This window comes from Onychostruthus taczanowskii, unplaced genomic scaffold, assembly GCF_017590055.1.
Source record: "Onychostruthus taczanowskii isolate IOZ18803 unplaced genomic scaffold, ASM1759005v1 scaffold25, whole genome shotgun sequence".
In the NCBI taxonomy this organism is placed as follows: Eukaryota; Metazoa; Chordata; class Aves; order Passeriformes; family Passeridae; genus Onychostruthus; species Onychostruthus taczanowskii.
In genome coordinates, this window is record NW_024499796.1 from 10,890,237 (window position 1) to 10,917,573 (window position 27,337).

Sequence of the window (27,337 nt, forward strand, 5' to 3'; positions counted from 1 at the left end):
TGGGAGATTCTTACTGGTGACTATTTCACACAGTCTTGATACTACAGCATCTGTCTAGAGTCTTGTCTTTGGAAAATTATGATTTCCGCATCGCTGTTAACTACCAAACCTGCACGATCTTTCTCCGAGTTCTGACAGAATTTGGAAATAAAAATTAATGTATATTTTCCAAAGGAGACTGCACCTCCAGTGTTCAACCCACTGGTCATCACACTTAGATGTGTGTCTTCAAGAGTGTAGAAGGGGAGCTGATTGCCTTTGTTCTTAGCATTTTTGTGCCAAATGATTTTGTTTGTATAGATTTACTCACGTGAAAGCATCAGATTTCAATTAGGCTTATAAATTTAGTCAATGGTAAAATTTAATCACATTAACATTAGCAAACACAGGTTTTCGTAGCATACAGCTGTGATATGGTGCCTTCCTGACCAAAAGAATTGACTCCTGACCTGTAACTTTCCTTGCTGCTGTCAAGTTACATTTATTTTTTGGTGAGAAAACATGAAGTGGAGCTGCTAATGGTGCAGAATTGCTCTCATCTGAATAGTGCTAATGGCTGCAGCAGGCACATAACTGGAAACTACTTCTCAAAGCCCCCCAGGCCCCTGGAAGTGAGATTGTCCTCAGCCACAAGGGTGGGTGAAAGCAGTTGTGTCACTGGTGCTTCCTTTATGCAAAAGAAATCATATCACACAGTGCCAGTATAAAACACACTCCTGACAAGGAGACACCAAACCAAAGCCCACATTTGGGGTGCAGAGGGAGGCTGAGGCTGCCAGATGGAATCAGATGACAGATATTTTTGTTAGGAAATAATGCCTTCTTCTGATTTCCTGAGAGGTTGAATATAAAGCATAAAACAATGGGCAGCGATGAAATCCAGAAGAATTACCCCTGTGTATTCTGGAAGAGAGTAAACAAGCACCTCTGTGCTGTCCAGGTACAGCAGGCACTGTTTGTTCAGCTGCACTGCCCATTCAAGGGTGTTGCTTGCCAGTGGCTGGGCAGCAGAGTGCCAGGGTCTGTAAGGTTCACATCAAAAGGCTCAGCCCCACAGACACGGCCGTGACAATAAACCCAGCACAGCACAAGGCTGGATTTTCCACTGCACACCAGCTACTGATGTAGAACATGCTCCAGTGAGGATTACTTGAAAAGCTGCATTTAGTGCTGCAATAATACTAAAAGGTCACTTTGGATCACATTTGCAAAAGGTCAGAGCTGGTGGAGATAACAGCCTGTGCACACAGAGCAGAAGGTGCTGGGCTCATTTTAGCTCCATCTACAGTCACAGCTGAACACCGGTCAGGATCAGACGTGGAAAAAATTTCTTCCATTTTGACTGATGCTGTGGTAGAGAAGGAGCTCCTCATGTAGTAAAGGATGCCTTTGGGCTTGGTAAAAATCCTGGAAAATGGCAGAAGCATTTTTACATGCACCATTCTGTATTCTCAAGGTGCGTTGGGGTGGATGCATGTTTCCACAGTGGTTTTGGCAGCAGAGTTTCATAGAATATTGTTTCACGTGACATGGCATGAGGTGTGTAATGCACAATGTAAAAGCACGATTTTCAGCTTGAAATCTGTCATATGAATCTTGCATGCATAGGGAATTTTTGCTGGGAAGCTTTCAGCATGAAATGGTGGGAGTGCAGTTGTTTGGTGCAGGGGACACTGCATTCTCTAAAGTCAGTTTTCCAGAACTGGGGAAATGCATCCCTCACAAGTTGCTGCTCTTCTGCAGCCACTTTGCAGCCCCACCAGCAGCTGACAAACCTCAAGCCAGGGATGGAGAAGCTTGTACCCAGTACTGCCTCTCCAGCTGTTCTCAACAAGTTGTGATGGGAATATTGCAAGCTTTTTCTGAACATTGTAGCTTTTTTTCTTTGAACTAAATATATTCCTGGAGAGGTTCCCGTAATTGAAATGGTCTCAGGAGGAATTAGCATCTCTGTAGCCATCAGCTGTCTGTCTGCCAGGCCCAGTGGGAGCAGTGAGAGGAGGGGCTGTGGGGCTGAGGATCCCACCTGAGAAATTTCAAGTTGTCACCATCATCTCACAGCCCAGCCTCTCCAGTTCTGGTGTACAGTTCTGTGATCTCCTCCAGCACAGCTCAGGGAAAGTGAATTTTTTGTGATGGTTCTACATTGTGTTGAATGATTCTCTTGGCAATTTTTATTTGTAGCAGGGCATTGTCCAGAGGTGCCTTCTAAAGTAAGTCAGTCCTGTCCCTGTGCAGAGGGTAAATGAAGGTCTTTGCCCAATGAATTTGTATTCACTGTAAGCAAGGCGCATCCTTCTTTCTCCAAATTTCCTGATAGCAGCTGAGAGACACAAGAAATGTCATTTATCTTTGAAAACACAATGTAGAGTCTCCCAAATGCTTCAGAGAAGGAAGGCAGCATATATTCATGGCTGGAGTCTGCCCTCAAATCTGATCCCATTCTCCGTGGGCCCCTAACTCCATCACGGTGACCCTTGCACTGTGAGGTGTAAAACAAGAACTGACAGTGGTTCCTGCAGCTGCTGGGACAGGCAGGGCCTTACTGGGCACACAGGGGCACTCAGCCCCATTTGTTGGGAGTCTCTGAAGGATGCAGAGTGATCAGTGTCTGTGGAAATGAATGGGCTTTTCATGCTGATGATTTCATTTCTGGATGGACACAACACTTCCAGCCGTGGTGATTCATCATCCTGGCTGGATGCAAGTGGAGGGCAGCCAGCACTTTGCACTGATGCTCAGAGCAGACACTGAAGATAAAACGTGGGACTCTGACAGAGCTTTCCAAATATTTGACACAGAACTGCCAGGGAAGAGCTGTGCTGTTCCTATTTCTAGGCTGCCAGCAGTGTCTAGTAAATCTTCCCAGAGAATCGCTGCCGTCCACGACATGGCTCCAGCACTGCACTTTCTTAACCCCCTTGTTCTGCTCAGGATTTACCTTTGCCTCTGGGGCAGCTCGGGGTTGCTAAGCAAACTCCATCATTGTGTGTCTGGCATGTTTGGGGCACTGGTGCTGCTGTGCCCAGCCCAGGGCTGCACTGGGGCTGCTCTGCTGGCACCCCATTCCTTTGGTTGTACAGAAAGAGGCAGAGGCTCCAAGGAGGCATTGCCAGACGGGGCTGGCAGGGTGGGAAGGGCTCTGTGGGCACAGGGTGAGCCCTGGGGCAGCCGGGAGCCCTGCCAGGGCTGGGAGCTCTGTGGCACGGCCAGCGCCAGGCTGGTGGCAGCTCCAGTGCCACCCTGTCTGGTGGCAGCTCCAGTGCCACCCTGTCCAGTGACAGCTCCAACGCCACCCTCTCCAGTGACAGCTCCAGTGCCACCCTGTCCTGGCACACAGCTCCAGTGCCACCCTGTCTGGTGGCAGCTCCAGTGCCACCCTGTCCTGGCACACAGCTCCAATGCCACCCTGTCCTGGCACTCAGCTCCAATGCCACCCTGTCCTGGCACACAGCTCCAATGCCACCCTGTCCTGGCACTCAGCTCCAGTGCCACCCTGTCCTGGCACACAGCTCCTCTGGAATCTGGCCACCACCGAGGGCTCCTCACCTTCCCTGGGCCAGGGGCAGGTGTGGACACAGACCAGCCATCTCAACAGTACAAGGTGTCTGGTTGGAATGTTGATGGGTTTGGGCCTCAGAGTGACTAATTAGCATGCAGCGTTCCTCAAAAGGGTTAACATGGGATCTTTTTAATTGTCAAAAGAGTTGCAGGCTATTAGGGTTGGCATATTCTTCAATAATCTGTTTTATTTTTACCTGCTGGGAGCTTAATTAAAAAACAAAGAGGCTCAATTTAAAGCCCATTACTATGCTAATTTTGTAAGAACTGGGCGGTGATTAAGAAGCTTTAAAAAGAGGAGTTTAGTTTGCTCTAGGGAATGGGTTGGAGGCAGGTTTTATTTCGTTTCATTAGCTAGCTACAATTATTTATAAACTAAATGGAAATGATATTAAAGAGTAATGAAAAAAACAGCATCTATGTATTATTGAACAGCAGAACTTTTTTTAATTTAGCATCGAAGTGTGCAGAGCCTTTATTACTGCAACTCACAGTTAACACAGCTAAATGCAGTTGTTAAATATAAGAGGCTTTTAAAATATGCCCATAAATACAGAGCTGTCTGGTTTGCTTTTCCTGTAGATCACTAGAGTAAGTTTATAAAGATATCAATGTGACAATAAAGATGAACCACTGTCTCTTTAAAAAAAAAAAACAAAAAAAACAAAAAAAACCAACCAAACTGGGGTTTTATATAGGAAAATTTCTTAACAGAATAAATTACAAAGACTTATTCTTTTTGTATTATGTATGTAATGTTGTATAATCTAACAGCACTGCAAACCTTCTACTGCCTTTTGCCTGTCACGTGAGCCCAAAGTAATACCTGCAATTCCAGTTGTGTTGGAGGGCTTGGGAGGAGCTGGGGCATGGAGCTGGCAGCTGGTGCCAGGAGGGCCAGCACGGGCTGGAGATGCTCCTCAGGCTGTGGGGGGCCAGGAGGGGCTGCGAGCGGCAGGCAGCCTGGCTCCCGGTGTGGCTCCACACCCGGGCAGCAGCTTGAACTGGTTCCCCCAAACCAAGGTGTCTGTCTGTGGGTCTGTGAGGATGTGGGCAGGGAGATGCTCGCTGTTTCTGCCAGAGGAACCGGCGATGCTGGTGTGTGTGCTCTCAGCACTGGGAGGAGGAGGAGGAGGAGCTGTTGAGCCTGTACCTGGAGGAGCCGCATCTCCGCCGGCACCAGGGCCATCTACAGAAAGAACACGCTGCTATAAAACACCCCAGCTCATGTGGCACGCGTGACAGCTGGTTTGCGTGTGCAGCCTGGTAGCTGAGTTCGCTCAGCATTTGAATTCCCACTGAAAAGCCACTCTGATCTTATAAAGGACCAGCAACCCCGTGCCCCGCCAGCCAGCACCGCCAGTCCGTGCTGAAACCCTTTGTGCTGCTGCTCTTCCTGGGAAAGATTTGATGCTGTGCCAGGGATGGGGAGTGGGAGGAAGCCTGGAACAACTGAGACACCAGTATCTACTAGGCAGAGGGGAAAGGAGGAAGAAGGACGGCAGGATGGCAGCAGTGCATGCCAGCCCATCCCCTGGGCTGCCCGGAGCAGCTGGCATTTAACTTTGTAAGGGTCCACATCAGTTTAGCTGCGACACCAAAACTGGTGGGGCATCTTAATTTAAACAGGTGTTGCAACTGTAAATTGTTTCTAGATGAAAGGAGTTTCAAGAAGAATTAAAGTACCTGCACGTCAGTGGTTCAAATGCCTGTGGACACTGGCAGGGCTCCTGCTGCCAGAGCCGGCTGCGTGGGTGCTGCGTGGGTGCTGCGTGGGTGCCGTGAGGTGCAGCACAGCACCCCGGAGCCACCCGGGCTCTGTCAAAGCAAAGTGCCCGATGTGGCCCCCCAGTCGTGCTGGGCAGAAAAGCCTTGTGCTGCAGGTCTGCTGCTCCTCCGGGTAACCTCTGAGCCCAGCCCAGAGCTGCCTCTGGAGATAGAGGTCATGCAGCAGAACAGCTTCAATTCCTCTTCTGGTTCTAAAGGCAGAGCGAGCTATCCAAGATCCCTGAGGTTGCAAATGTCCCTTGGCCTTCTTTTGACCCTATATACACCTTACATTCTTCCTTTAATGATTGGCATTCGGTGGGTTTGTGCCTTCGGGCACACTGAAGTTGTAGCTGCTTCTTCATCAAAGCAACTGTTTACAGCTGGTTTGAGTTGGATGCCAATAAACAGTATTCTTTTTGTCTCAAAATAAAAAGCAGCTTAAGTCCCTAATGATAAGGATTTTGTGCTTTGTAGAGGAAAAATTCAGCTAGTTCGGGACAGCCAGCCACTTAGCTGAGCGCGTTGGAGTACTTTATACTTCCTGCTAAACTGCCTTTATCTCCTCAAGTGAGCGGGCTATAGATTCTTATCATTGTGGCAGAAGTGATGAGGGTAACATCTTTAGTTGGAAATCATTGGCAACATGTGGAGAAAGCTTAAGATGTTGTCACACTTTAACTTGGTCCTAATCTGTTCAAAGGCAGTTGATACTTTCTAACTGTGCCAGCAGGTAGTGAGAGGGAGTCAAAGACCGTCAGGGTGAAATAGCTCCTGCTTTTCTTTGGAGAGTTTATGACTTTCATAAAGCGGACACAAAGACACTGTGGCGGTAACTGTTATTGTCTAAATTAAGAGCTTATGTTCACCCAACCATATTTCATTAACTTGTACACCCAAGCTTCTACATTTCCTGCCTGCTCCATGCAGTGCTAGAAGCAAATCTTAAATATTTTAGGGCCTGTTGTCAGTGAAGTGACAGGAGCAGTGCTGCAGTGTGCGAGCATCAGCACAGTGCTGCCCCTCGCCCGCCGCCCTCCCCTCCCCGCGTGAGACCCAAAACCAGAATTGTTTTCCTTCCAGTAACAAATCGAGACACTCTGAACAACCCTTACGTGCCAAAATGCAGGAGCAAACTGTGATGGAGCTGATTGTTCCTGAAGTCATCTTCCCCGGGAATGAGGACCCAGTCCTGCTCCTGGTGCTCCCTAAGGAGTTTTGCATCTCACTTGAAGCAAAAGCTGACACAGCTTCTACTCCCTTGTTTTTCCTTTAACAAATGATCTTTAGAACATCAGAGTTCTTGATGAGCAAACTTCAGTGCATTTCAGGAAATATTGTGTTTTGAAAAAAAGGGCTTTGTCAAATCTGTAAAAAGGACAGTGCAATCAGAGCAGGATTTCTTTTCAACCAGATATTCAAGAAGCCATCTCATCTTTGGAAACATATATGGAACCCCGAGCAGCACCATGGAACATTTTGGTGCTTTTATAGAACAATTCCAAGCCACACAAATTTTCTTGCTGAAAGAAAGGAATGTGCTCATAAGATATGAGGGGATTTTGTACACTTTTTCTCCAGCAGGCATCTCTATTTTTTCTCTGTATATATACATATACTTATCCAAAAGTTAAGTAGTATTTAAGTATTTCAGCTTTGACCTACTTACAACTTTTCATTTAATTAAAAAAAAAAATCTGAAAAAGTTAATAAAATGTTTAGACAAACCTTTCAGTCTCGTGAGCTTAAAGGAATAATCCTCTTTGCATGCCTAATAATGTTGTTGGTGTCTAATGGGATTTCATTTTCACACATGTGGAAGTGTCCTGTGTTATAAATGTTTGACTGCTGGAATAACTTAAAACCTGTGCAGACTTTGGAGGCAGGAGAGGGCCTGGGCGTGCTGTAGGGCCCTGCTTGCTGATAAATCTCTTTGTATGGCTTTAGAGCATCTAGTTTACTAAAGCCTGAATACAAACACAGATGCTGATAGCTGGGTCTTAGGACTCAGTCTGACTTAGTCTGTCAGCCATATTTGGCATTTTGGAAGACAGGAGGTTTTCATAGTTCTGTGTCTAATCTTAAAAATTCAGTTTATAGAGCAACTCTAGTAGTCATCCATACTAGAACAACCAGGCTTGTCTGTTCTTTAATTTAAAGAAGATGAATCAGATGTTTCAAGTCTTCAAAAAAACACTGTATTAAGAGGAGTATTTATTTTCCATCCTAATATTAATAGTAAGTAATTGACTTAAGCTTAATAAGAGTCACTTCATCTTACAAGAATAAATTACCATTCTTAGGCATTGCAGCAGACACCTTTAGTTACCTGAGTTTCGGGGTTTCTCTTGGGGTTTTTTAGTGTTCCTTTTCCCTTTTCAGTGGTCCTTTCTACAAAGCTCCATGCCTCTGGTAAGAGTCTCTTGTTTTTATCAGAAGAACAAAGTTTGTAAAAGAAGGACTATAAAGAGAAACCATGTGAGATGGTTGGGGGAGAAAAATTTCATCCATTAAGGGTCAGCCTAAAAGAGCACGATTTAGAGCAGAATATAGCTGGAACTTTTGTAAGACAAGCAGCAACTTTTCATGCTCGGATGGGGATTCTTGGGTTAAATTGCTATCTTTGAGTTCTGAACTTGGAAAGGTATTAAAGTGGAATTAAACCTTTACACAATCCTGCTCTTGTGTCATTCAGGATTTTTTTGGGTTCTGTTTAATTGTACATCACAGCGGGGTTCTGAGTGACTGGTGCTTTAAAGAAATGAAGGGTAGGGTTAAGTCTGCAGCCCACTGCTCCCTGCTAATCCTTCTTGTTCCTTGAAGAAGGATTTACTTTTGCTGCCAGCTTGTGAAAGACTTTCCTCCTCCCGAAGAGATTGTTGTGGCTTTCCTGGGGAGGTGTGGTTGCTATAGCAGGGAGTCACGCCTGGGTATTCTCTCAAACCCTACTGAGAATGGGCCAAAAAAGAGCCAAAGAAGAGTAAAACTGGGGATTAAAAAATGGAACAATGGGAGACAGGAAGATAGGAGTGGGAACAAATGGGAATTACAGCACCAAAAATAATGCAAAGTGACAAAAAGAGGAAATAGAAAAATAATAGCTGACAGTTGGACTGAAAAGACAAACACTACAAAAGAACAATTTATTTTCAACCAGCAAAGAGCATAAAAAGGCATCTGGGAAATAAGACACAGCCCTATGTTGAGGACTTTTTTTGTTCCTACTGTATTGCGCACATGCACGCACCAAGTACCCAAAACTGCTTCATGCTTCCCTCTCAGTTCCACCTTTGCCACAATCCGTTTATTTGAAACAAAACCTTCTTGGGGTTTTAAACTGTGTGCTTATTTATTTGCTGTTAAATGATGTCTCTAACTGTGTCTGTTCCTAGGGACTAGAAGCAGGGTAATTCTGGGCTTTTCGTATTAAACATCGTCGTGCGTATCAACAGTAGAAGAAAAGATCCAGCTTTGCTCAAATTCTGTTCTTGAGTGCTTTCCAGAGAGTTAACTGCCTCCAGTGGGCGCTTGGTTTTGCTGCTGCTTACTGGAGACAAATTCCTCAGCTGGTGCCATGGCAATGCCCTGGCACCTGTACCTGGCCCTGCTCGCCCTGCCCAGGCTGACTCCTCCTGAGCCCAGGCTCAGCCAGCTCATCCCTTGCTCTCAGATTTTCTGTAGCAGTGTAGAAACTGTATTTTGCACCTAACCCCCTTTGCTCTACTGACAGGACACAGCCTAATTTTGCAAATATTTGAATATCTCTATCTCAGTGAAAGAAGCAGAAATTTTCATTCAGTGTAAAATTTGTCAGAATACAAATAGAATTTTAAAAGGAGCCAGTGCTGCATCTAACAGCAAATCTCTCTGAATGCCTTTCCTGCACCCCACTGCTTTATATACAGGGGAGGCAGGGAGATATAATAGATGAAACATTTTGTTTATGAAGTGTCTATGTTTTGTTTTATTTCACATGTTTTTGCAATATAGATAACAGATTACACCACAGAGCTTTCATTGCCTTGTGCTATAAAGATACTATAAAGCCTTTCTGGGTATTAATAATAGATTGTGTTGATGAGTTTGGAGAAGCTGGCAATAGACCCCCCACTGCAAAGACATTAACACCACAGGACTAAGGTATCTTTCCCTTGCAAATCAGTTGCTAAATTGGCTGTGCTGATGAGTTTGGGCACAAGCTCTCCACCAGCATCACTGCAGCAGGCTCAGGAAGTGATTTTGTTTTATACTGGCAAATAACGTTTCTTCCTCTCAATGCTCTCAGTTGTGAGGAAAGCCTTGTGTAAATTCTTTCCCTAAGTCATTCTTGCCAACCAAGAAATAACTTAGAAATTACATTTGAATTGCTTTGACACGATTATTTTTTTCTGTAAAAGTGAAGACCAGGCCAGTGAATCACAACAGTACAATTTCCCTGCTCATGGGGCCTTTAGGGTGAAATCTCATATAAAAATTGCATTAGAAGATTTTCCCTGTGTTGTTGGTGATGTAAATTCAGTGTGCCCTTTAGTGAACAAGCAGGATAAGATGTCTGTCAGAGCAGAGAGTGGAGCCAGCATCCCAGCCTGCTCCTCAGAGCCCCTCCACTGGATATTGGCAAAGGGGAAGATGGAGGTGGATTTCATTTCACTTGTGTAAATATCTGAATAAAAATCCAAAGGGAAAAAAGGAGTGCCCATTCTGTTTTGGTGACCACCACCCCCCAGCTAGGTAGAGCTGTGGCAGAAGCACAAATGCCCTGAGAAATATGATGTTTTTGTGGCCCATCACTGTGATTTGGAGAATGCAAAAAGCACAGCAGCAGGAGCCCATTTAGCCCCTTTGAAACTCACGGACAAAAATAGCATTATCTCACAAATGTTTGCACCGCCTAGAAATATAATTCTAACAAAATCACATATTTTGTTAATTCATTAAGTCTTCTTAATTGCAGCCCTAGCTTTATCAATTCAATTGGTGCCCTTAACTTTTATAACAGTTTCTGTTCTACAGAAAAGATTAGGAGAAAATTGCAGCCATAATCTGTACAGTGCAATTGCTGTGCTATAAAGAGGAATGGGAGTAGCTGAGAAGAGCAATTGGATTCCCAAAGGTGGAGCACAGTAGAGCAATATCAGTGACTTTGTAAATGAAAAATTGTTTTAATTCCCTTCTAACAGCAATAATTCTATTCTTCATAAATTTTTCCATCAAAGTGTTGTATGGAAAAATGCGATAAAATACAACAGCATGGCAGTGATGGAAGACAGTTGAACAAAGTGGTCAATTAGGGGATGAAAATTAAGCAAAGAGAAGAATTCATTGTGTCACATTCTGCTCAGAGCGAGAAACTGCTCTGCACTTTGCATTTTATGTTGTACTTTATAGTTAAGGGAGCTGTAACTATTTAGGTCATTCTGGTCCCACTTGAGCAAGTTGCACTAGGCTGTGAGCTTTCAATTTTGTGTGCCTTTGTGCTTTTGTCTGAGCACCCCAGTTCCACCCCCGAGCTGCCCGTGCCCACAGGTCTGGGGTGGCCAGGGGTGCTGGTGGCACAGTGACAGTGGGTGCTGGTGGCACAGTGACAGTGGGTGCTGGTGGCACAGTGACAGTGGCTGCTGGTGGCACAGTGACAGTGGCTGCTGGTGGCACAGTGACAGTGGCTGCTGGTGGCTCTCCCTCTGTCCCACCAGCTCCAGAGCAAGATTTGGCATGGGACAGCGTGTGGTCCCCATGGTCATTGTTGCCATCAGCTTGTCTTGGCAGGGGAGGACAGCACTGCTCACACAAATACAGGTGAAATATTTACGTGAAGAAAAAGTCACTCATTGCCAAGACGGGCAATATGCAATTCGTGAGTCTAAATCCACATTGTGAAGTGCAGATTTAACACAAGCTTTCACCAGTAGCTGGTGTTCATACTGCAGCACCTGTGGATAGAGGGTTAATAAATATTTTCTTCAGCTCTCCCTGAAGAATGAAAAGGTTTCTTTGTTTTAGTTTCTCTCTAAATACTGCAGGGTTTTTTTTTTTTCCTAGAAACTTTTAAATTTTTCACATTTTATTACTACTTGATGAAAGGGAATTATCTTTCTTATACTGAAGTTTCAGCTATGAAATTTGCTTTAATAAACTATGTAATTATTTCATCCAGTGACAGTGGCTGCAGGTGGCACAGTGACACTGGGTGCTGGTGGCACAGTGATGATGGCTGCTGGTGGCACAGTGACAGTGGCTGCTGGTGGCACAGTGACAGTGGCTGCTGGTGGCTCTCCCTCTGTCCCACCAGCTCCAGAGCAAGATTTGGCATGGGACAGCGTGTGGTCCCCATGGTCATTGTTGCCATCAGCTTGTCTTGGCAGGGGAGGACAGCACTCCTCACACAAATACAGGTGAAATATTTACGTGAAGAAAAAGTCACTCATTGCCAAGACGGGCAATATGCAATTCGTGAGTCTAAATCCACGTTGTGAAGTGCAGATTTAACACAAGCTTTCACCAGTAGCTGGTGTTCATACTGCAGCACCTGTGGATAGAGGGTTAATAAATATTTTCTTCAGCTCTCCCTGAAGAATGAAAAGGTTTCTTTGTTTTAGTTTCTTTCTAAATACTGCAGGTTTTTTTTTTTTTCTAGAAACTTTTAAATTTTGCACATTTTATTACTACTTGATGAAAGGGAATTATCTTTCTTATACTGAAGTTTCAGCTATGAAATTTGCTTTAATAAACTATGTAATTATTTCATCTGCAGGGAAACTATTTTGTATGGATTATTTCTTTTTTAAGGGGGTGGGGGGTTTCAAATAATAAATTTATAATATTCCTGTTCTGCTTTTCTGCATTCAGGATGTTTTGTGTATTTTGAATTGAGTGCAACCAAGCAACAGTTTTTCCACTTTATAAACACCCATGAACTGTAAGACGCTCCAAAAAATATTCAAGTGCTATGCTGGAAAAAACCCATGCACAGTGTTTTTCCAATCCTATGCCATCTAAAGAAAGAAATCAAAATTTATCCCAAAGAGCAAGGAACAGCTATCTTTCATTAGTAATTTAATTTCTTCCCTTGGTAAGACTGAGTTGTGTGAAAAACATGCTATATTTTACTGACTGTACCCTGTTTCCTAGCACGGGAGTGTGGAGCAAACTTCCAGCACCAGAGCAGGGATGTCCCAGCAGAGGGAAAAACGTCACACCTAGAGACTGCACCAGGAGCACTTACAAAAGCCATGACCACTGCCTTTGCATATTTATTAAATAAAGAAAAGCCAGGTATCTGCTGTGGTTGCTGCAACACATAAAGTCAGAACAACACAGAAAGGGAAATGAGTGAAGGTCTCTGATAGGTAGGAAGCAGCATCTGTCCTCTTGCATACATCAAACACAGCTTAATAACTTCCTATTTACTGCTTCATGGCAGAGGCCCAGTAAATAAACAACCTGACTGAATCAGTCGATTTTTCTACCTTTGTCCTGTATAACAAACCTCTTGAACCACGCTTAATGTGAACGGCAAATTTCACGCTGCACGCGGACATCTCTCAGCACAGATTAAATTAGTTATAATAAAACAATTAAAATCTATTTGCCCACAGACAGGAGGAAATGAAGGACCTGGCTGAGCCACAGAAAGGTAGAGGGTGGGTTGTCAGGGCACCGGGAGAGTAAACAGCAGAGCCGTGGTTCTAGGAGCAAAGCAGGGTCAAACTTACGGTGAGATAACCGCGCGGTTTATAATAAATCAGGGCTCCGTGGTGCACTCCAGATGGCTGTGCCACGCAGGAAGGCACAGTGGATCATGTAGCTGTGGTTGTTTCTAAGGATTACTGATTCAGCCTGCCTTCACAGCGATATCCTAACAAATAAAATCTTTATGGCCCCTTCCGCTGGTGAACATTTTCATCTACTGGTTAAAGTCAGGACATGTCGCAGCATTTGCACTGCCCCGATACATATGCAAAATTAATTTAAGTTCACACAGGTTTGGCTGGTAAAGGCTTTTTGATTATCTAGTACTGTAAAGTTGCTTCACAGCATTTATTGTAAATACTCTGATGGACAGACAGGCCATTGTTCTGAGCTTTAGCTTGGCTGAGTCCCCCAAGTGTTCCAGGCGTACAGGCAAACACACTTAAAAACTCCTAAACCTATTGAGTTGTCTTTCAAAATTGTCCAGGCAACAGAATTTATTTATAAAACTCTGCAATCATTGATTCAAAACAAGGTTTTCTTGTTCTGCTTTTCTTCTTTGTCCTCTTTGAACGATTTTCTCTGGAATGTTTTCGTTGTGCTTAGGAGTCGGAGATTTCCTGCGGCTTCTAATAAAGGCATTTGATTTCCACTCTCCACATACTTTAACACATCCAAGGATTTTGAGGTTTGACATTAGCTTAAGAGAGCTGGAGATAATCAGCCATGGGAGTAAAAAGCCAGAGTTATGCAAATTATTTCTAAAATGTATAGAAAGCAAAAAAAAAAAAAAAATTATTCCTTTAAATGTGGTTGGTGTGGGACAGAGTCTTTGTCTCAGCACAGAGTATCTGTGTGCTCCCCTTCACATTTATGACTTTGATTGAAACCTGTAAAGGGGTGATCTGTAAAGTATTCCTGCTATCCTACACTTCCCAACAGGTTTATTACCATTCGTTTATAAAATGAACAGTCTAACGAGCAGTGGTTTAGATCACAGCTATCAAAGTCTGGTCATTTGTCAAGATTAGTTTCCTGTTGTGAGATTGCCTTGTGCAAAAAGAGTGCATAACCTTGTGTTCCTCTTGGGAAGCTGAAAAAATACCTATAAACACCCTATAAGATAGGTTTAATGAAAATTTTATAATCTCAGAATTCAACCCAACACGCTGCTCCGTGTGTGTGTGTATTTGTGTGAATGCATGTTATAATACAGAGTACCTGTGTACAGGGGAGGGAATTTTCTTGACAAGAGTTAAATTCGGGATATGAAGTCCGTGCAGTATTGTCAGGGCAATTTAATGTTCATTTGAATGAGTTAATCTACACTGATGACAGTGTAATTCGTTATAGCTAAAAGGCTGCCTTGGGAAGCCCTGTTGCAAAAGCACCATCTTTACAGGAATAGTCGGTTGCCAGTAAATAGCACAAAGTATTTTCTATTCATGTTAGATATGTTTATTTTGAAGAAAAAGAAGAAGCACAAACAGTCACTAAGGCAGTATGACAGCAAAGGTGCAGGTCAGGGAAACAACAGGCTCCACAGGACAAGGAGGTTTTCTTCCTGTCCCTGTCTGAGGGAAGGTGCAGGGGGTTTATGCTTTCCTGCGCTTTTCTTCTTGAAATTATCCGTAAACTGTGTCACATTTGTGTTTTCACGGCGCTGGACGGTGGCGCATTGTGCGGTTCGCTTGGGACACAGCCGGAGGCAGCCGCAGCCCATCCGGGAGCGGTCCAGCCCTGCCCGGCGGCCCCGGCACCCGGCGGCTCCGGCAGCATCGGGAGGCTCCGGGAGGCTGCCCGTTCTCCGGGCGGAGAGGGGCGGCAGAGCCCTCCGGGGGGCTGCCCGTTCCCGTTCCCCCGGGGGGGCTGCCCGTTCCGTTCTCCCGGGGGAGGCTGCCCGTTCCCCGGGCCGAGGGGCGGTGGGCACTGCCCAACAGGAGCGGCAGAGCCTTCCCGGGGGGCTGCCCGTTCCCGTTCTCCCGGGGGGCTGCCCGTTCCCGTTCTCCCGGGGGGCTGCCCGTTCCCGTTCTCCCGGCAGGCTGCCCGTTCCCGTTCTCCCGGGGGGCTGCCCGTTCCCGTTCTCCCGGGGGGCTGCCCGTTCCCGTTCCCCCGGGGGGCTGCCCGTTCCCCGGGCCGAGGGGCGGTGGGCGCTGCCCGCCGGGGCCGGCAGGGCGGCGCGGAGCCCGTGTGCGGGCGCTCCCGGTGCGGCGGGTGCGGGTACCCCGGGGACAGAGCCTTCGCACCGGCTCTGCCGCTCCTGGGCTCTCCAGGTGTGCCCCGACCTGAGGGCATCCCCTCGGACAGAGGCCAGGCTTGGTTAAATGGGTCAAATAGGTTTAAGCAGTTAAACAGAAACAACTATTGTACTGCACCCTTTCTTTTTTATTTTTCTTTTTTTCTTTATTTTTTTCTCCTCTTTGTGTGTTAATCCTTTTGGATATAAAATTGTGTAGAGACAAAAATATTTTCTGTTTAGGAATTTGCTGGCTAAAGCATTGTGAGGAAAACCTCGCGGATAAAGCAAACGGAGTGTATGGAATAAACCTTCCTGTTCATGGCAGTGCCCAGGGTCCTGGGTGGCATCAGTTTCCTTTTGGTCACTTTAATTCATCACATACCTGAAAAGAGCCAGCCAGGCCACCTGGCTGTTCTTGCGGTGGTGGCTGTGCAGGGGTGTGCTCCCGGCCGGGGAACAGCCCAGCTCCCGTCTCTCAGCCTTTTCCTGGATGCCGTGTGCAGCCACACTGACATTTGCTTTTCCCTCCTGCCCACTCTGACTCCAGCCCTTTGCCGAGGGCTCGTACTGCCATTTTCCTGCGCTTCTCTGCTCAGACAAAATGGAGGCTCTGGAGGGATGAATAACTACCACAGCCTTAGCCTTCTAAAATCAGAGAGAATTGCCTTTTTTTGGTGAAAAATTATAATTTTGATGACAGAAAAAAGTCAGCATACCCCATGCTAAAAGATAGAATCTAATTTTTTTTTTTTTTTTTCTGTGAGCACACTGGTGCAGTGATGTTCATTTCCTTGCTGAAATGTAAATGTTCATGCACCTTGCACTGTGATGTATTGCCATAAAAGACACTGAATTTCAAATCACCAGCACACCATGTGACACAGGGATGCAACAGCAATCCGTCTTTATTTGAGGCAGCCCTTTTCTGAAATCTCACTTAGGGAGATTCCCAGTTGCCATTAGGAAAGCAAAATAAAATTAATCTAAATATTTCTAACTTAAACCTAGAAAATTAATGATGGATGAAAGACAGGGTTTACAGAGCATTAATAAGAACTAGTCTGGATGCAGTGTGTGTTCTAGGGTCTGTGATTATACTGGTAATTTGACAGATTGTATCGCTGCCTATCTCTGCCAAAGGATGTTTCACACCATTTGAAATGCACAGTACTTCCTTCAGAGACAGGTTGTTCTGGAATAACTCAACATCCAAAGAAAAGCTGTGTTATTTCACTCCTCTCTTTATTGATTGCATGTGTACGATCATGTGTGTACGCACACGTGCTGACTTTGCTTCAGCAAAAGCACAAAGTTTTCATGCTCATTTCTGTGTTTATCGGCCTCCTCAGAGACAGACAATACCAAAAATGGAAAGTCTGTTCAGAATAAGGCTTAAGTGCTGAAACCAGAGACCCTGCATTAAACAAAGCCTGAGCTGGTCCTTCCTCTAAAAGGCAAATTGAAATACATTTGTGTTTAAGCAATTATCCAACTTCAGGAGCTCCCTTTTGTTTCTCATTTTGAAAAGGAAAAAACCACCGAGACAAGGACAGATCATAGTGGGCTTTGCCCAGGAAAGGTGACTTAGGGAATCTCGAGACCAAAGGAATTGAGATTTGAAAGAACTGCACGCCTGTGCTATTCCCAAGCCTAAGGACGCAATCTTGCCGTGAGCAGAAGCGTGAGCCGGGCTGGTCCGTGCGGATCAGCTGGGTTTGGACCCAGGCAGGGCATGGCCTGGTGCTCCCCTTGACCGTGCTGCCTCTCCCTTGCAGGCTGTTCGCTGCCAAGTGCAGCGGCTGCATGGAGAAGATCGCGCCGACGGAGTTCGTGATGCGCGCGCTGGAGTGCGTGTACCACCTGAGCTGCTTCTGCTGCTGCGTCTGCGAGCGCCAGCTGAGGAAGGGCGACGAGTTTGTCCTCAAGGAAGGGCAGCTGCTCTGCAAAAGTGACTATGAGAAAGAGAAAGACTTGTTGAGCTCGGTCAGCCCAGACGACTCAGACTCAGGTGAGCTTTTCCCACACCTGCTCTGACTGGAAAAGCTGCATGGGTCTGTAGAGATTTTGTGTAGAAAAGTGCATCCATTTTCTCATCCTCTTCACCTGTATGCATGTGCCACCTATGCAAATTTGCAGGCACAGCTGAAAACATTCCTACTGGCGGTCTGCTTTCCCTAACCTGACTCCCTTCCTTAACCTCCTGCTTAGTAAAAGACAGAATCTTTTTGCTGCCATCAATGTGTTTTCCTGTAAGATCACAAAGCATGAATCAGACTGACTTTAGCTACCCAAGGTCTCACTCAAGTGAGGCATCAGTGTGCTGTTCTCCATAGGCGTTCTTCCATCCACTTAACATATTTTTCAGGGGATCTTCTTCACCTACAATTTCAGTACTAAACTAAGAAAATGGGCAGAGCAATAGTATGGTTTTCAAGAGGAATCTCTCTGCCCATTACCTCTGCCAATTACCAAATAGTACCTTTAAAAAAATTGCGAGTGCAACACAGAAGTACTGAAGAGTATTTGAAAGTAACTGAAATGTGGCTTTGTGCCATTATAATCGCATACTTGTTTCCCAGGAAAATATATAAGAAAATCAACAGTTACCATTCCATTACATGTACAGATGACATATTTGCCACTGGTTTATGGGAAAATGTGTTACTCTGTTTTAACTGGTAGCAGAAATTATCCTTGATCTCTAATCAGAGAGTCATATTCTCCACATTGCTAAAATCTGTATTTGCACTCCAGGAATGCCTCAAGACAAAGGTCTCTGCAGGCTTGGCAGTGCCTGGGCCCAGGGCCACTCTGGGAGCAGCGTTTTAGTTATTGTCACGCTGCGTTGGCAGGACCTTGAGTGCTCTGCTCAGTAAATCCCAAGTCATGGGGTCTGGGCTTTGGTGAAACGTGAGTTTCCACTTGCCCCCACCTGCTCAGGTGACCCCTGTGCCCCTGCCCGTGCCCACCACAGCCCGTGCCCAGCTGGGGCAGGGTGTCCCCCGCTGGGGCTGGCACAGGCGCTGTCCCCGCTGCTCCTGGCTCACACAGCCAGGGCTGGCAGCTCGCCTGCCATCAGCTTTGGCAGGGTGGGCTCCTCTGCGGGGCCAGACTGACCCCTGGTCTGCAGTGAGCAGCCACCACGGTCGCACAAACCAGGCTTGGTTTCAATTTCATTTCCCTTTGGCACAAAGGGGAGTTTCTTAGTCCTGGAGATGCTTCTTTTCCCTCATTATTCTGTTAGTCAAACCCAAACCTGAAAAACAAGCTGACAAATTAAACATGTTGTTTGTCTCCCATTGTCTAACAGAGTGAAAACACTGATCTCCCAGGGGTCTGTGTGAGAGCACACAATCTGCAAAGCCCTGGCTGAGAATGTGTCCTGCTTCAATCAAATATTTATCCACTGGACACAAAAGTAACTCTCCAATGAGCAGTATTAATCCTCACAAACCTTTCCTTAGAAATGGCATGCTGGAAAGTTAATAATGTCATGGTTATTAAAATGACTGAACTTCTCTTTAATCATTAGGCCAAAGATGCTTATTAAAGTAAAAGGTAATTAGACTGCTAGGTGCATAATAATCAGACCCTAAAATGAATTAAAGTCTAATTTGTTGATTCCCCAAATGTAGTCTTTCAGTATATAAAAAATTCTGTGTGTTTCTTCATGTTGAAGTCCCTGTAATAATGTGATAGTGTTTTCTGGAAAAATCAGTAGTCTGGTCAAATAAAATATGCTGAGTTGAAAAGTTGATTTTCTCAACAAAATGTGTATTTACCCATGAACCTTTGCCACTGTGCTTGAGATTTCCCAGGACAATATACTAACACATGTAATATCACCAGATTATATGAGTATTCAGAATTTAATTATAGAAAATACAAAGAATCTCTTTGGTCTACACAAGCACATAGATACTTGTATGCATTTACTGAAAAAGAGAAGTATGTGCTTGTACACACAGACACATTTTAATGCACAGAGGAAGATTACTGGTGTTTTCTGTGGGAAGTAGAAATGAGATGACAAAGATTATATTTAATATTATTGCAGGAGCTTCAAAACATTCAAAACAGTATTCAATAACTGGAATCTGCACTGTATTTAGTTAGATTTGAGATACTTGTGTGATACTTGCTTTGTGCTGCTTTGCTGCTGTACAGTGCAGGCAGCAGTAGCTGTCTGCAGAGAGTGCTTCAGGAGAAGCTGTGCAGGTGAAGGTGTTTGTCTGCTGTGCAGGTGAAGGTGTTTGGTGTGCAGGTGAAGGTGTTTGTCTGCTGTGCAGGTGAAGGTGTTTGGTGTGCAGGTGAAGGTGTTTGCTGTACAGGTGAAGGTGTCTGCTGTGCAGGTGAAGGTGTTTGCTGTGCAGGTGAAGGTGTCTGCTCTGCAGGTAAAGGTGTTTGTCTGCTGTGCAGGTGAAGGTGTTTGTCTGCTGTGCAGGTGAAGGTGTTTGTCTGCTGCTGAGATCGGGGCAGGGGAGCACAGGGGACCAAGAGGTGCTGGAAAGGCACAAAGTGTCTCTGTGCCCAATTCCTGGAAATGCTGAAGCATTTTCTGAGTTTCCATCCCCTGATCAGTCCCGTGTCCTCAATTAAAAATTGGAAACATTTTCCTGCCTTTGTGGCGTTTGATTTAGGCAGAGCAGCAGATCTAAGATAGTCTCTTCCTGCCCACAGCTGCTTTGGGTGTTCAGATAACCCTGGGACAGTAGTTGAACCTGTTGACTGAAGAGCAGTTCTCAGACATCCTGTTTTCTTGGTGGAACCAGTGCAATCATATATCCTTTTTCCACCAGTGAAAAGTGATGATGAAGATGGAGACGTTAAGCCCACCAAAGGCCAAGTAACCCAAGGGAAGGGAAGCGATGACGGGAAGGACCCCAGGAGACCCAAACGACCGAGGACAATACTCACCACACAGCAGAGACGAGCGTTCAAAGCGTCCTTTGAAGTGTCCTCTAAGCCCTGCAGAAAGGTAGGTGCTTCAGGCAGGTCAGCCCTGACACCCGCCACAGCCGCAGACAGAGACAGCCCTGCCCCGTCCTGGGGCAAGAGCAGTTCTCCTGGGGTGAAAGCAGAGCACTCTTTTTGCACAGAAGTCTTTTATGGGTAAAATTTAGTGTCATTTTCCTCAGCTCAGACTCTTTGTGCAGTAGTTACAGAACTGGTGGCACCATCAGGGGCAGAACTTGACAACACTATGCAAAAAATGTGACAAATTTTTAAAAGTAATTCCATACGTGCAGTTTTTGTGTAAGTACAAACATTTCTCCTAACAAAACTGATTAGTGTTTTTTGGTGGTTTTGTTTTTGGTTTTTTTTTTTAACTTATGAAAAATTGCATCATTAAGCATTTCCTCCTGCAGGTCAGAGAAACATTGGCAGCTGAAACAGGGCTCAGCGTGCGAGTCGTCCAAGTCTGGTTTCAAAACCAAAGAGCAAAGGTAGGCTGTTTGTCACATCCTCAAAAGTCAGATGCAGGCTGTGCCTCCACATGGGCTCTTGCCTGGGTGCAGCTCACTCTGCAGAAGTCCCACAGCTGGGCTCTGCATGTTCTGCCTGCTCTGCTCTCTGCATCCACACTGGAAAGGCAACTTCCAAACGCAGACATTACATTCATATGCTCAAAGCAACTCAGGGTTGGGAGTAAATTTTGCATGCAAATCTGAACTGGAAACTGAAATGTTTAAGCTTAGAATTTAAACTGAGCCCACAACAGTCTGTGCATAGTTATAAACGATCTGTGTTAACTGATAAGATGTTTGCAGAGAGTTTTGTAAGGAAACAAAATTGCTGCATTTGGAGCTATGAGATTGTTCTGTTCTGCTTTTTTCAGATGAAAAAGCTAGCACGAAGGCACCAACAGCAGCAGGAGCAGCAGAACTCGCAGCGACTAGGACAAGGTAGGGGATTTGTGCCAAAGCAAAGTGAGAGAGAAAGAATCTGCAGCTGTCTGGAGGTGCCATTGCCACACCACCCTTTGGCTCAGCCGTCCAGGGCAGGTCTGCGGGGACGTGTGCCACCAGCCCTGCAAGGACACAAGGGTGTGCCGAGTGCCACGCCAGGCTAGCCCGGGTTCTCCTGCCGGGAGCAGAGCCCAGGTGCTCACACAGGGGCTGTTACCTCGTTTCTATAGAAATGTGCCACCTGGAGCTGTCTGCACAGGAGGAAATCTCCAGGCTTGCTCCAGACACATCCTTTGTTTGCTTTCTTCCGCAGTCAGGGGCGCAGAGCTCGGCTGGGAACCTGCACGGGCAGCAGTGGTACTGCCCCAGCCAGGCACGGAGAGCCCCTCCTGTGCCCCCACAGGGGTCTGCACCCGGGGGCAGGCACTGCACACGGGCACTGCGGCTTGCTCTGCTGCTTCTGGGGGCTCTGGAGTAGCTCCAGACCCCAAATCCTCAGCTTTACCCAGAACAGAAAAACTGGCACCTGCAGAAGTTAGAGAATAACTGGGCTCTGTCAGACAGAGTGTACAGACTTTTGGAGGATGAGGTCCAGGACCTAGGAGCTCCAGAAATTATGTAGGAATTACAAGTCTTTCAGCTTATTGCCAGGGCTCTAGGCTCAGACAAAATTTGGAAAGTTTCTCTGAGTGACAGGATCCCCCTGACTGCATTTGCTAGGGCTCCTTGTTGGCTCTGCCCTGTTCCCAGCAGTAACTGTTCCTCCTCTTTGCTTTGCAGAAGTGATGTCCAACCGAATGGAAGGGATGATGACATCTTACACACCACTTGCACCACCACAGCAGCAGATTGTAGCAATGGAGCAAAGCAGTTATGGCACAGACCCATTTCAGCAGGGTCTTACCCCTCCACAAATGCCAGGCGACCACATGAACCCCTATGGTAAGGCATGCCTCATTCTGCCACATCCCAAGTAGCTGGGTCTGTGTGCTGATCACACACCACAGGGGCAGCAGCTTTACTGGCTTTTAGAATGTTTTTTTTCTGGGATTTGTACCAGGGAATTTGTACCGGTCAGTTTTATGTGTGTATTTTCTTGTACACGTAAGGGGGTAGAACAGAGCTGATCTCAAGCTCTGTACACCTCTCAGAACTATTTCACAGTATAATTCTGATAAACGATAAGCAAACAACATCACCTCTCCAAGCTCCACTTTTTTAAACCACTGTCCAAGACACTGAAAAATAAACAGTACCAAATTCTAGCTCCCTCACAAATTTTTCCTTTTTTCTTAGAAGCTTTGAGGAAAAAGTGCCTTCAATAAAGAGAAGTAATCTATTCAGTACAAAATGAATAAGCAGCCCTGTAAGACCACTCAGATTGGATGCGTGGATTTGTTAAAGGACAGTTCTTGAGCTACTAAGAGATGGGTTACCACAGGACATTTCTCCTGCATGGTTTTATTCTCTGTCCCAAATCAAGATGACGGTTTGCTTTCACGATTGCTTGACCCCACATCAAACGCAGTGCAAGCACTAAATGCTCAGTTATTGGTTCTGGACAATTGCAGTGTGGCATTTAAAAAGGATGCCAGAGGATTTTCCAGACTGTGATTCTCGGCCTTGCGGTAGCCCACAAGGGCCTGTCTCAGACTCCTTCTGCTGACCAGGAGCACTTCACTGTCCCGAGCACAGGCAACAGGAAATCTGCCTTGGCTCTGTGTCACTGCTTTTGCCACTGAGACAAGCCCGTGGTGCACGCCAGGACGTTTGGGAGGTCCTGTAAGGAGCTGAGGACATATGAAGTGCCCTCGAGCATTAGGTGGCTTGTGATTTTGTTGGTTTCCTTGGCTTTCTGAGTGAAACTCCTTGGGAAGTAGGTTCTGTGCTCCAAAAGGGGGGCAGGGGATGGCACAAAGCCCTTCCAAATGAGTGTGTGGGGGAAAAGAACCAGACTAACACTTTCTCAGAGCCCCCAGGACTTGAGCTAGAGCTTTTTCTGGTACCTTCAGTGTTGAAGTAAGCTGAAGTCTTAGTTGCTAAGGGAAATAAAAGGTGCTGTTCCAGACCAGCCCTGAAAGAGTGGAATTTTCTGAAAGGAGAGCCTGTTTACAACTGTAGCTCACTTGAGGCCAGGGAAACTAGGTCTCTTCTGGGTCCTGTCACACTGGTAGAGCTTTTGCCTTGCGTGTCTATGCAGACCAGTATGATTATGGCTCTCAGACCGTGCTTCCCTGTCGTGGGCACGCTGATTCCACCTCTCTTGGCAGTCCTGGTGCTCCCGTGAGTGCTGGAGCCCGTGGAGAAGCTGGGGACCTGCTCCTCCCCAGCACCGTTTGCTGCTGGTGTCAGCCGAGACTGCTTTGTGCCGCTGGCTGAGATTGGAATGAAATCCTGGCAGGTTTGGGTTGATTGCAAGCCCTGCTCCTCGCAGGTCAGAGCCCAGCCCTGGCACTGACGTGAGCACAGGAGCAGCAGCACTCCCGTTCACCCGTGTGTTCTGTGTCCTCCCCTGGCTGCGCAGCACCCAGCCTAACGTGTGCGTTTCATTTGCAGGGAACGACTCCATTTTTCATGATATCGACAGTGATACCTCTTTAACTAGCTTGAGCGACTGTTTTCTTGCCTCTTCCGAAGTTAACTCCATGCAGGCTAGAGTAGGAAATCCCATTGACAGGCTGTACTCTATGCAGAGCTCCTATTTCGCCTCATGAAAGTAAAGAAAACTAACAGCCGGCGTGTGTTTAGCCAGTGACTTTTCCAGTGCAGACTCTACAGCCATATGTTGCCCAGCTCTTCCTTCACAGTGACTCTGCTGCCTCTGGACTGCAAAGAGCATTTTTTTAGGAAGACTGTCTCTGTTTGCATATATGTGTATGTATGTATATATATTTTAATACCTACATACCTACATATATAGAGAGACAAAACACATCCACCCGTCCCATCCCCTTGATTCCCAGCTGGCGCCAGACCACGAGACAAGCACGGAAGGAACAGAAGAACCTGCTCGTCCTCAGCCTTTGATCTGGTTTGGTTTGAGCTCATCATCTTAAAAGAAATGGATTTTGTGGAAAGCTAGACCTTTTCCTCCTCTCTCTTCTCCTTTCTTTTGGATGTCTAAACTTTTTTTTTAGCCACTGATACTGACATCAGTCAACCATATGACAAATAAATCAAAGAAACTGGAGATTCCTCCTTTTCTTACTGCATGATTCATACTATGTTGTGGATAAATTGCCATTTGAACTGTGAGAAGTTAATGTAAATGTGACGTTCAACATTTGTTTCCTTTCTACACTTTTTCTACATAACCTAGATCTGCTCATTAGTTTATAGCCCTTATGCGTATGGTACTGAGGAAACTGGTTACCAGTATTTGTGGAGAAAGCCAGTGATTTCAGAGTAAGAAAGGTCTATGACCCTGGAGAGGAGATGCATGTTAGGGGCAGAGGCATTTAGGTTAGTATTGATCTTAAATAATTAAAACTAAAGGTGCTTACAAGACAGATCTATTTAATTTTTTCTGAAGTGTGAGGTGAAAATATTTACATTTGTTTGTAAGTATTGCGGTGCCAAATTTCAAGTCTAGACCATGATTGGCAAAGAAGTGCTTTTCATTCTGTTCTGTTCATTTGTTTTGCATGAGGCATAAATGTGCTGTTCTCTATTGTCCATCCGGAATAATTAAGCACTGTTTTAGTTACGTTGCCTCAGCAAGAATCAAGGATACACAGTTCTAGTCTGAAACACCAGAAGTCCTGAAATGTGCACCAGCCAGGAACAGGAAACTATGAGAGAAATCACGATGGGAAGTTCAGGTATGTTGAGCTGAATTTTAGCAGGGCTGCAGATGCCCCTGGTGCCAGGGTGCAGGGACGGCTGCACCCAGGGAAGGGGGCCCAGCTGGCCTCTGCCTCTGATGCTGAGGTGTGAGCACATGTCATATAGATTTTTGTAGGGCATAAAATATCATAAATAATAATAGTATAGCTATAAATATTGCCTGGTGATAATTATAATGTGGAGAAGCAGACAAGTACAGTCATGGCTCTCAGTAGAGAAAACTTCTTGGGGAATATTTGCCAGGGTAATATCAGTAATTATAGGGTGTGTTCAAAATAGAGCTCATGGGGAAAGATTGGCAGGATAGGCACTTTCTTAAATAAATACCTTTAATATATTGACCATAATAGCTGAAAAACAAGTCCAAAGCTTTCGTTAATCTAGCTCCTCCAGGCTGAGGACTGGTACCAGGCCAGCGTGCAGCGTCCCCGTGGGGCTTGGCATCTCCTGTGGGAGCGTGGGGCTCCCGTGGAGGGGAGGCCAGAGCAGGACCCCCGCAGCCTCAGCCCCCATCAGCTGGGGGGGACAGGCCCTCCTGCCCTGCGGGGGCTCGCGTGGGAAGCGCAGGATGATGGGGCCGGGGCAGAAATTTCCTTTTTCCCCCAGCGTGGAAGGGTGGGCTGAGCGTGCTGGAGGCTTCTTGGGAAAGCCGAGCTCTATCTGCAGCCTAAGTGCGCAGGTCCTCACTCTGCAGAGGACGAGAGCACGTGGATGAGGCTCTGCGTGTGCCTGTGTGTCCGTGTGTCTGTGTGCCTGTGTGTCCGTGTGTCCATGTGTGTGTGTGCCCGTGTGTCTGTGTGTGTGTGTGCCCGTGTGTCCGTGTGTCTGTGTGTGAGGCTCTGCGTGTGCCTGTGTGTCCGTGTGTCTGTGTGCCTGTGTGTCCGTGTGTCCATGTGTGTGTGTGCCCGTGTGTCTGTGTGTGTGTGTGCCCGTGTGTCCGTGTGTCTCTGTGTGTATGTGTCTGTGCCTCTGTGCCTCTGTGTGTCTGTGTGTGTGTGTGTGTGTCTGTGTGTCCATGTGTCTGTGTCTGTGTGTATGTGTCTGTGCCTCTGGGCCTCTGTGTGTGTGCGTGTCTGTGTGTGTGTGTGTGTGTCTGTGTGTCCATGTGTCTGTGTCTGTGTGTATGTGTCTGTGCCTCTGGGCCTCTGTGTGTGTGCGTGTCTGTGTGTGTGTGTGTGTGTCCGTGTGTCCATGTGTCCGTGTCCATGTGTCCTGTGTCCGTGTGTCTGTGTGTCCATGTGTCCCTCTGTGTCCATGTGTCTCTGTGTCCGTGTGTCCATTTGTCTGTGTCCATGTCCGTGTGTGTGTCCGTGTCCGTGTGTCCATTTGTCTGTGTCCATGTCCCGTGTGTCCATGTGTCCGTGTCCATGTGTCCTGTGTCCGTGTGTCTGTGTGTCCATGTGTCCCTCTGTGTCCATGTGTCTCTGTGTCCGTGTGTCTGTGTGTCTGTACCTCTGTGTGTGTATGTGTGTGTGTGTCCGTGTGTCCATGTGTCCGTGTCCATGTGTCCTGTGTCCGTGTGTCTGTGTGTCCATGTGTCCCTCTGTGTCCATGTGTCTCTGTGTCCGTGTGTCCATTTGTCTGTGTCCATGTCCGTGTGTGTGTCCGTGTCCGTGTGTCCATTTGTCTGTGTCCATGTCCGTGTGTCTCTGTGTCTGTGTCCATGTGTCCATGTCTGTTTGTGTGTCTGTGTCCGTGTGTGTGTGTCTGTGTCCATGTGTCTGTGTGTCTGTGTCCATGTGTCCCTGCGTCTGTGTGTGTGTCCTGCGTCCATGTGTCTCTGTGTCCGTGTGTCCATTTGTCTGTGTCCATGTCCGTGTGTGTCTGTGTCCATGTGTCCCTGCGTCTGTGTGTGTGTCTGTGTCCATGTGTCCCTGTCCGTGTGTCCGTCCCTGAGTGCGTGCCCGTCGTGCAGGGGCAGAGCTCAGTCCCAGCACCCCCATCCCAGTGCTTGGGGCGCAGAGTCCCCGTGTCCCCCACACAGCCTCGCTCAGGGGAGGGACTGGTGGCTCTGCCAGGGTTCCAGGGGACACTCCTGTCCCTGTCCCTGTCCCTGGCTGCTGCCATCCCCAGGAAGGTGGGTCTGTGGTGTCCGTAGCCTTTGCCTAGTGACCATTCCCTGCTTTCTGGCAAGGATGTGGTTTCAACTGAGCCTTGGGAGCCCCTGGATATATTTTGAAATGGAAAGGATTTTCTTTTCTCACCCATCCTGTTCAAGTATTTTTCCCTTTCCTTGTGTATCAAAATAACAATTTCCTTTCTCTCTGCATGATAGCAAACATCTATAAAGAACTCAGGTGATCCTCACTGCTTGCAGGGCAGAAGC

At 46.5% G+C, this 27,337-nt stretch overlaps 1 protein-coding gene across 2 annotated transcripts in view; it reads left to right on the forward strand.

Moving 5' to 3' along the window:
• The window catches only part of LMX1B (LIM homeobox transcription factor 1 beta), an 84,984-nt gene extending 60,861 nt beyond the window's left edge, over positions 1-24,123 (forward strand). Inside the window, exons 3-8 of one of the 2 annotated variants that reach the window (XM_041406807.1) lie at positions 17,032-17,264; positions 20,056-20,234; positions 20,626-20,703; positions 21,096-21,162; positions 21,946-22,107; positions 23,722-24,123. In XM_041406807.1, coding sequence (XP_041262741.1) covers positions 17,032-17,264; positions 20,056-20,234; positions 20,626-20,703; positions 21,096-21,162; positions 21,946-22,107; positions 23,722-23,879 — 877 coding nt within the window. In that variant the 3' untranslated portion in view covers positions 23,880-24,123. The remainder of the gene's footprint in view (positions 1-17,031; positions 17,265-20,055; positions 20,235-20,625; positions 20,704-21,095; positions 21,163-21,945; positions 22,108-23,721) is intronic. The other variant, XM_041406808.1, reaches the window with a different exon arrangement.
• The last annotated feature ends 3,214 nt before the right edge of the window (positions 24,124-27,337 follow it).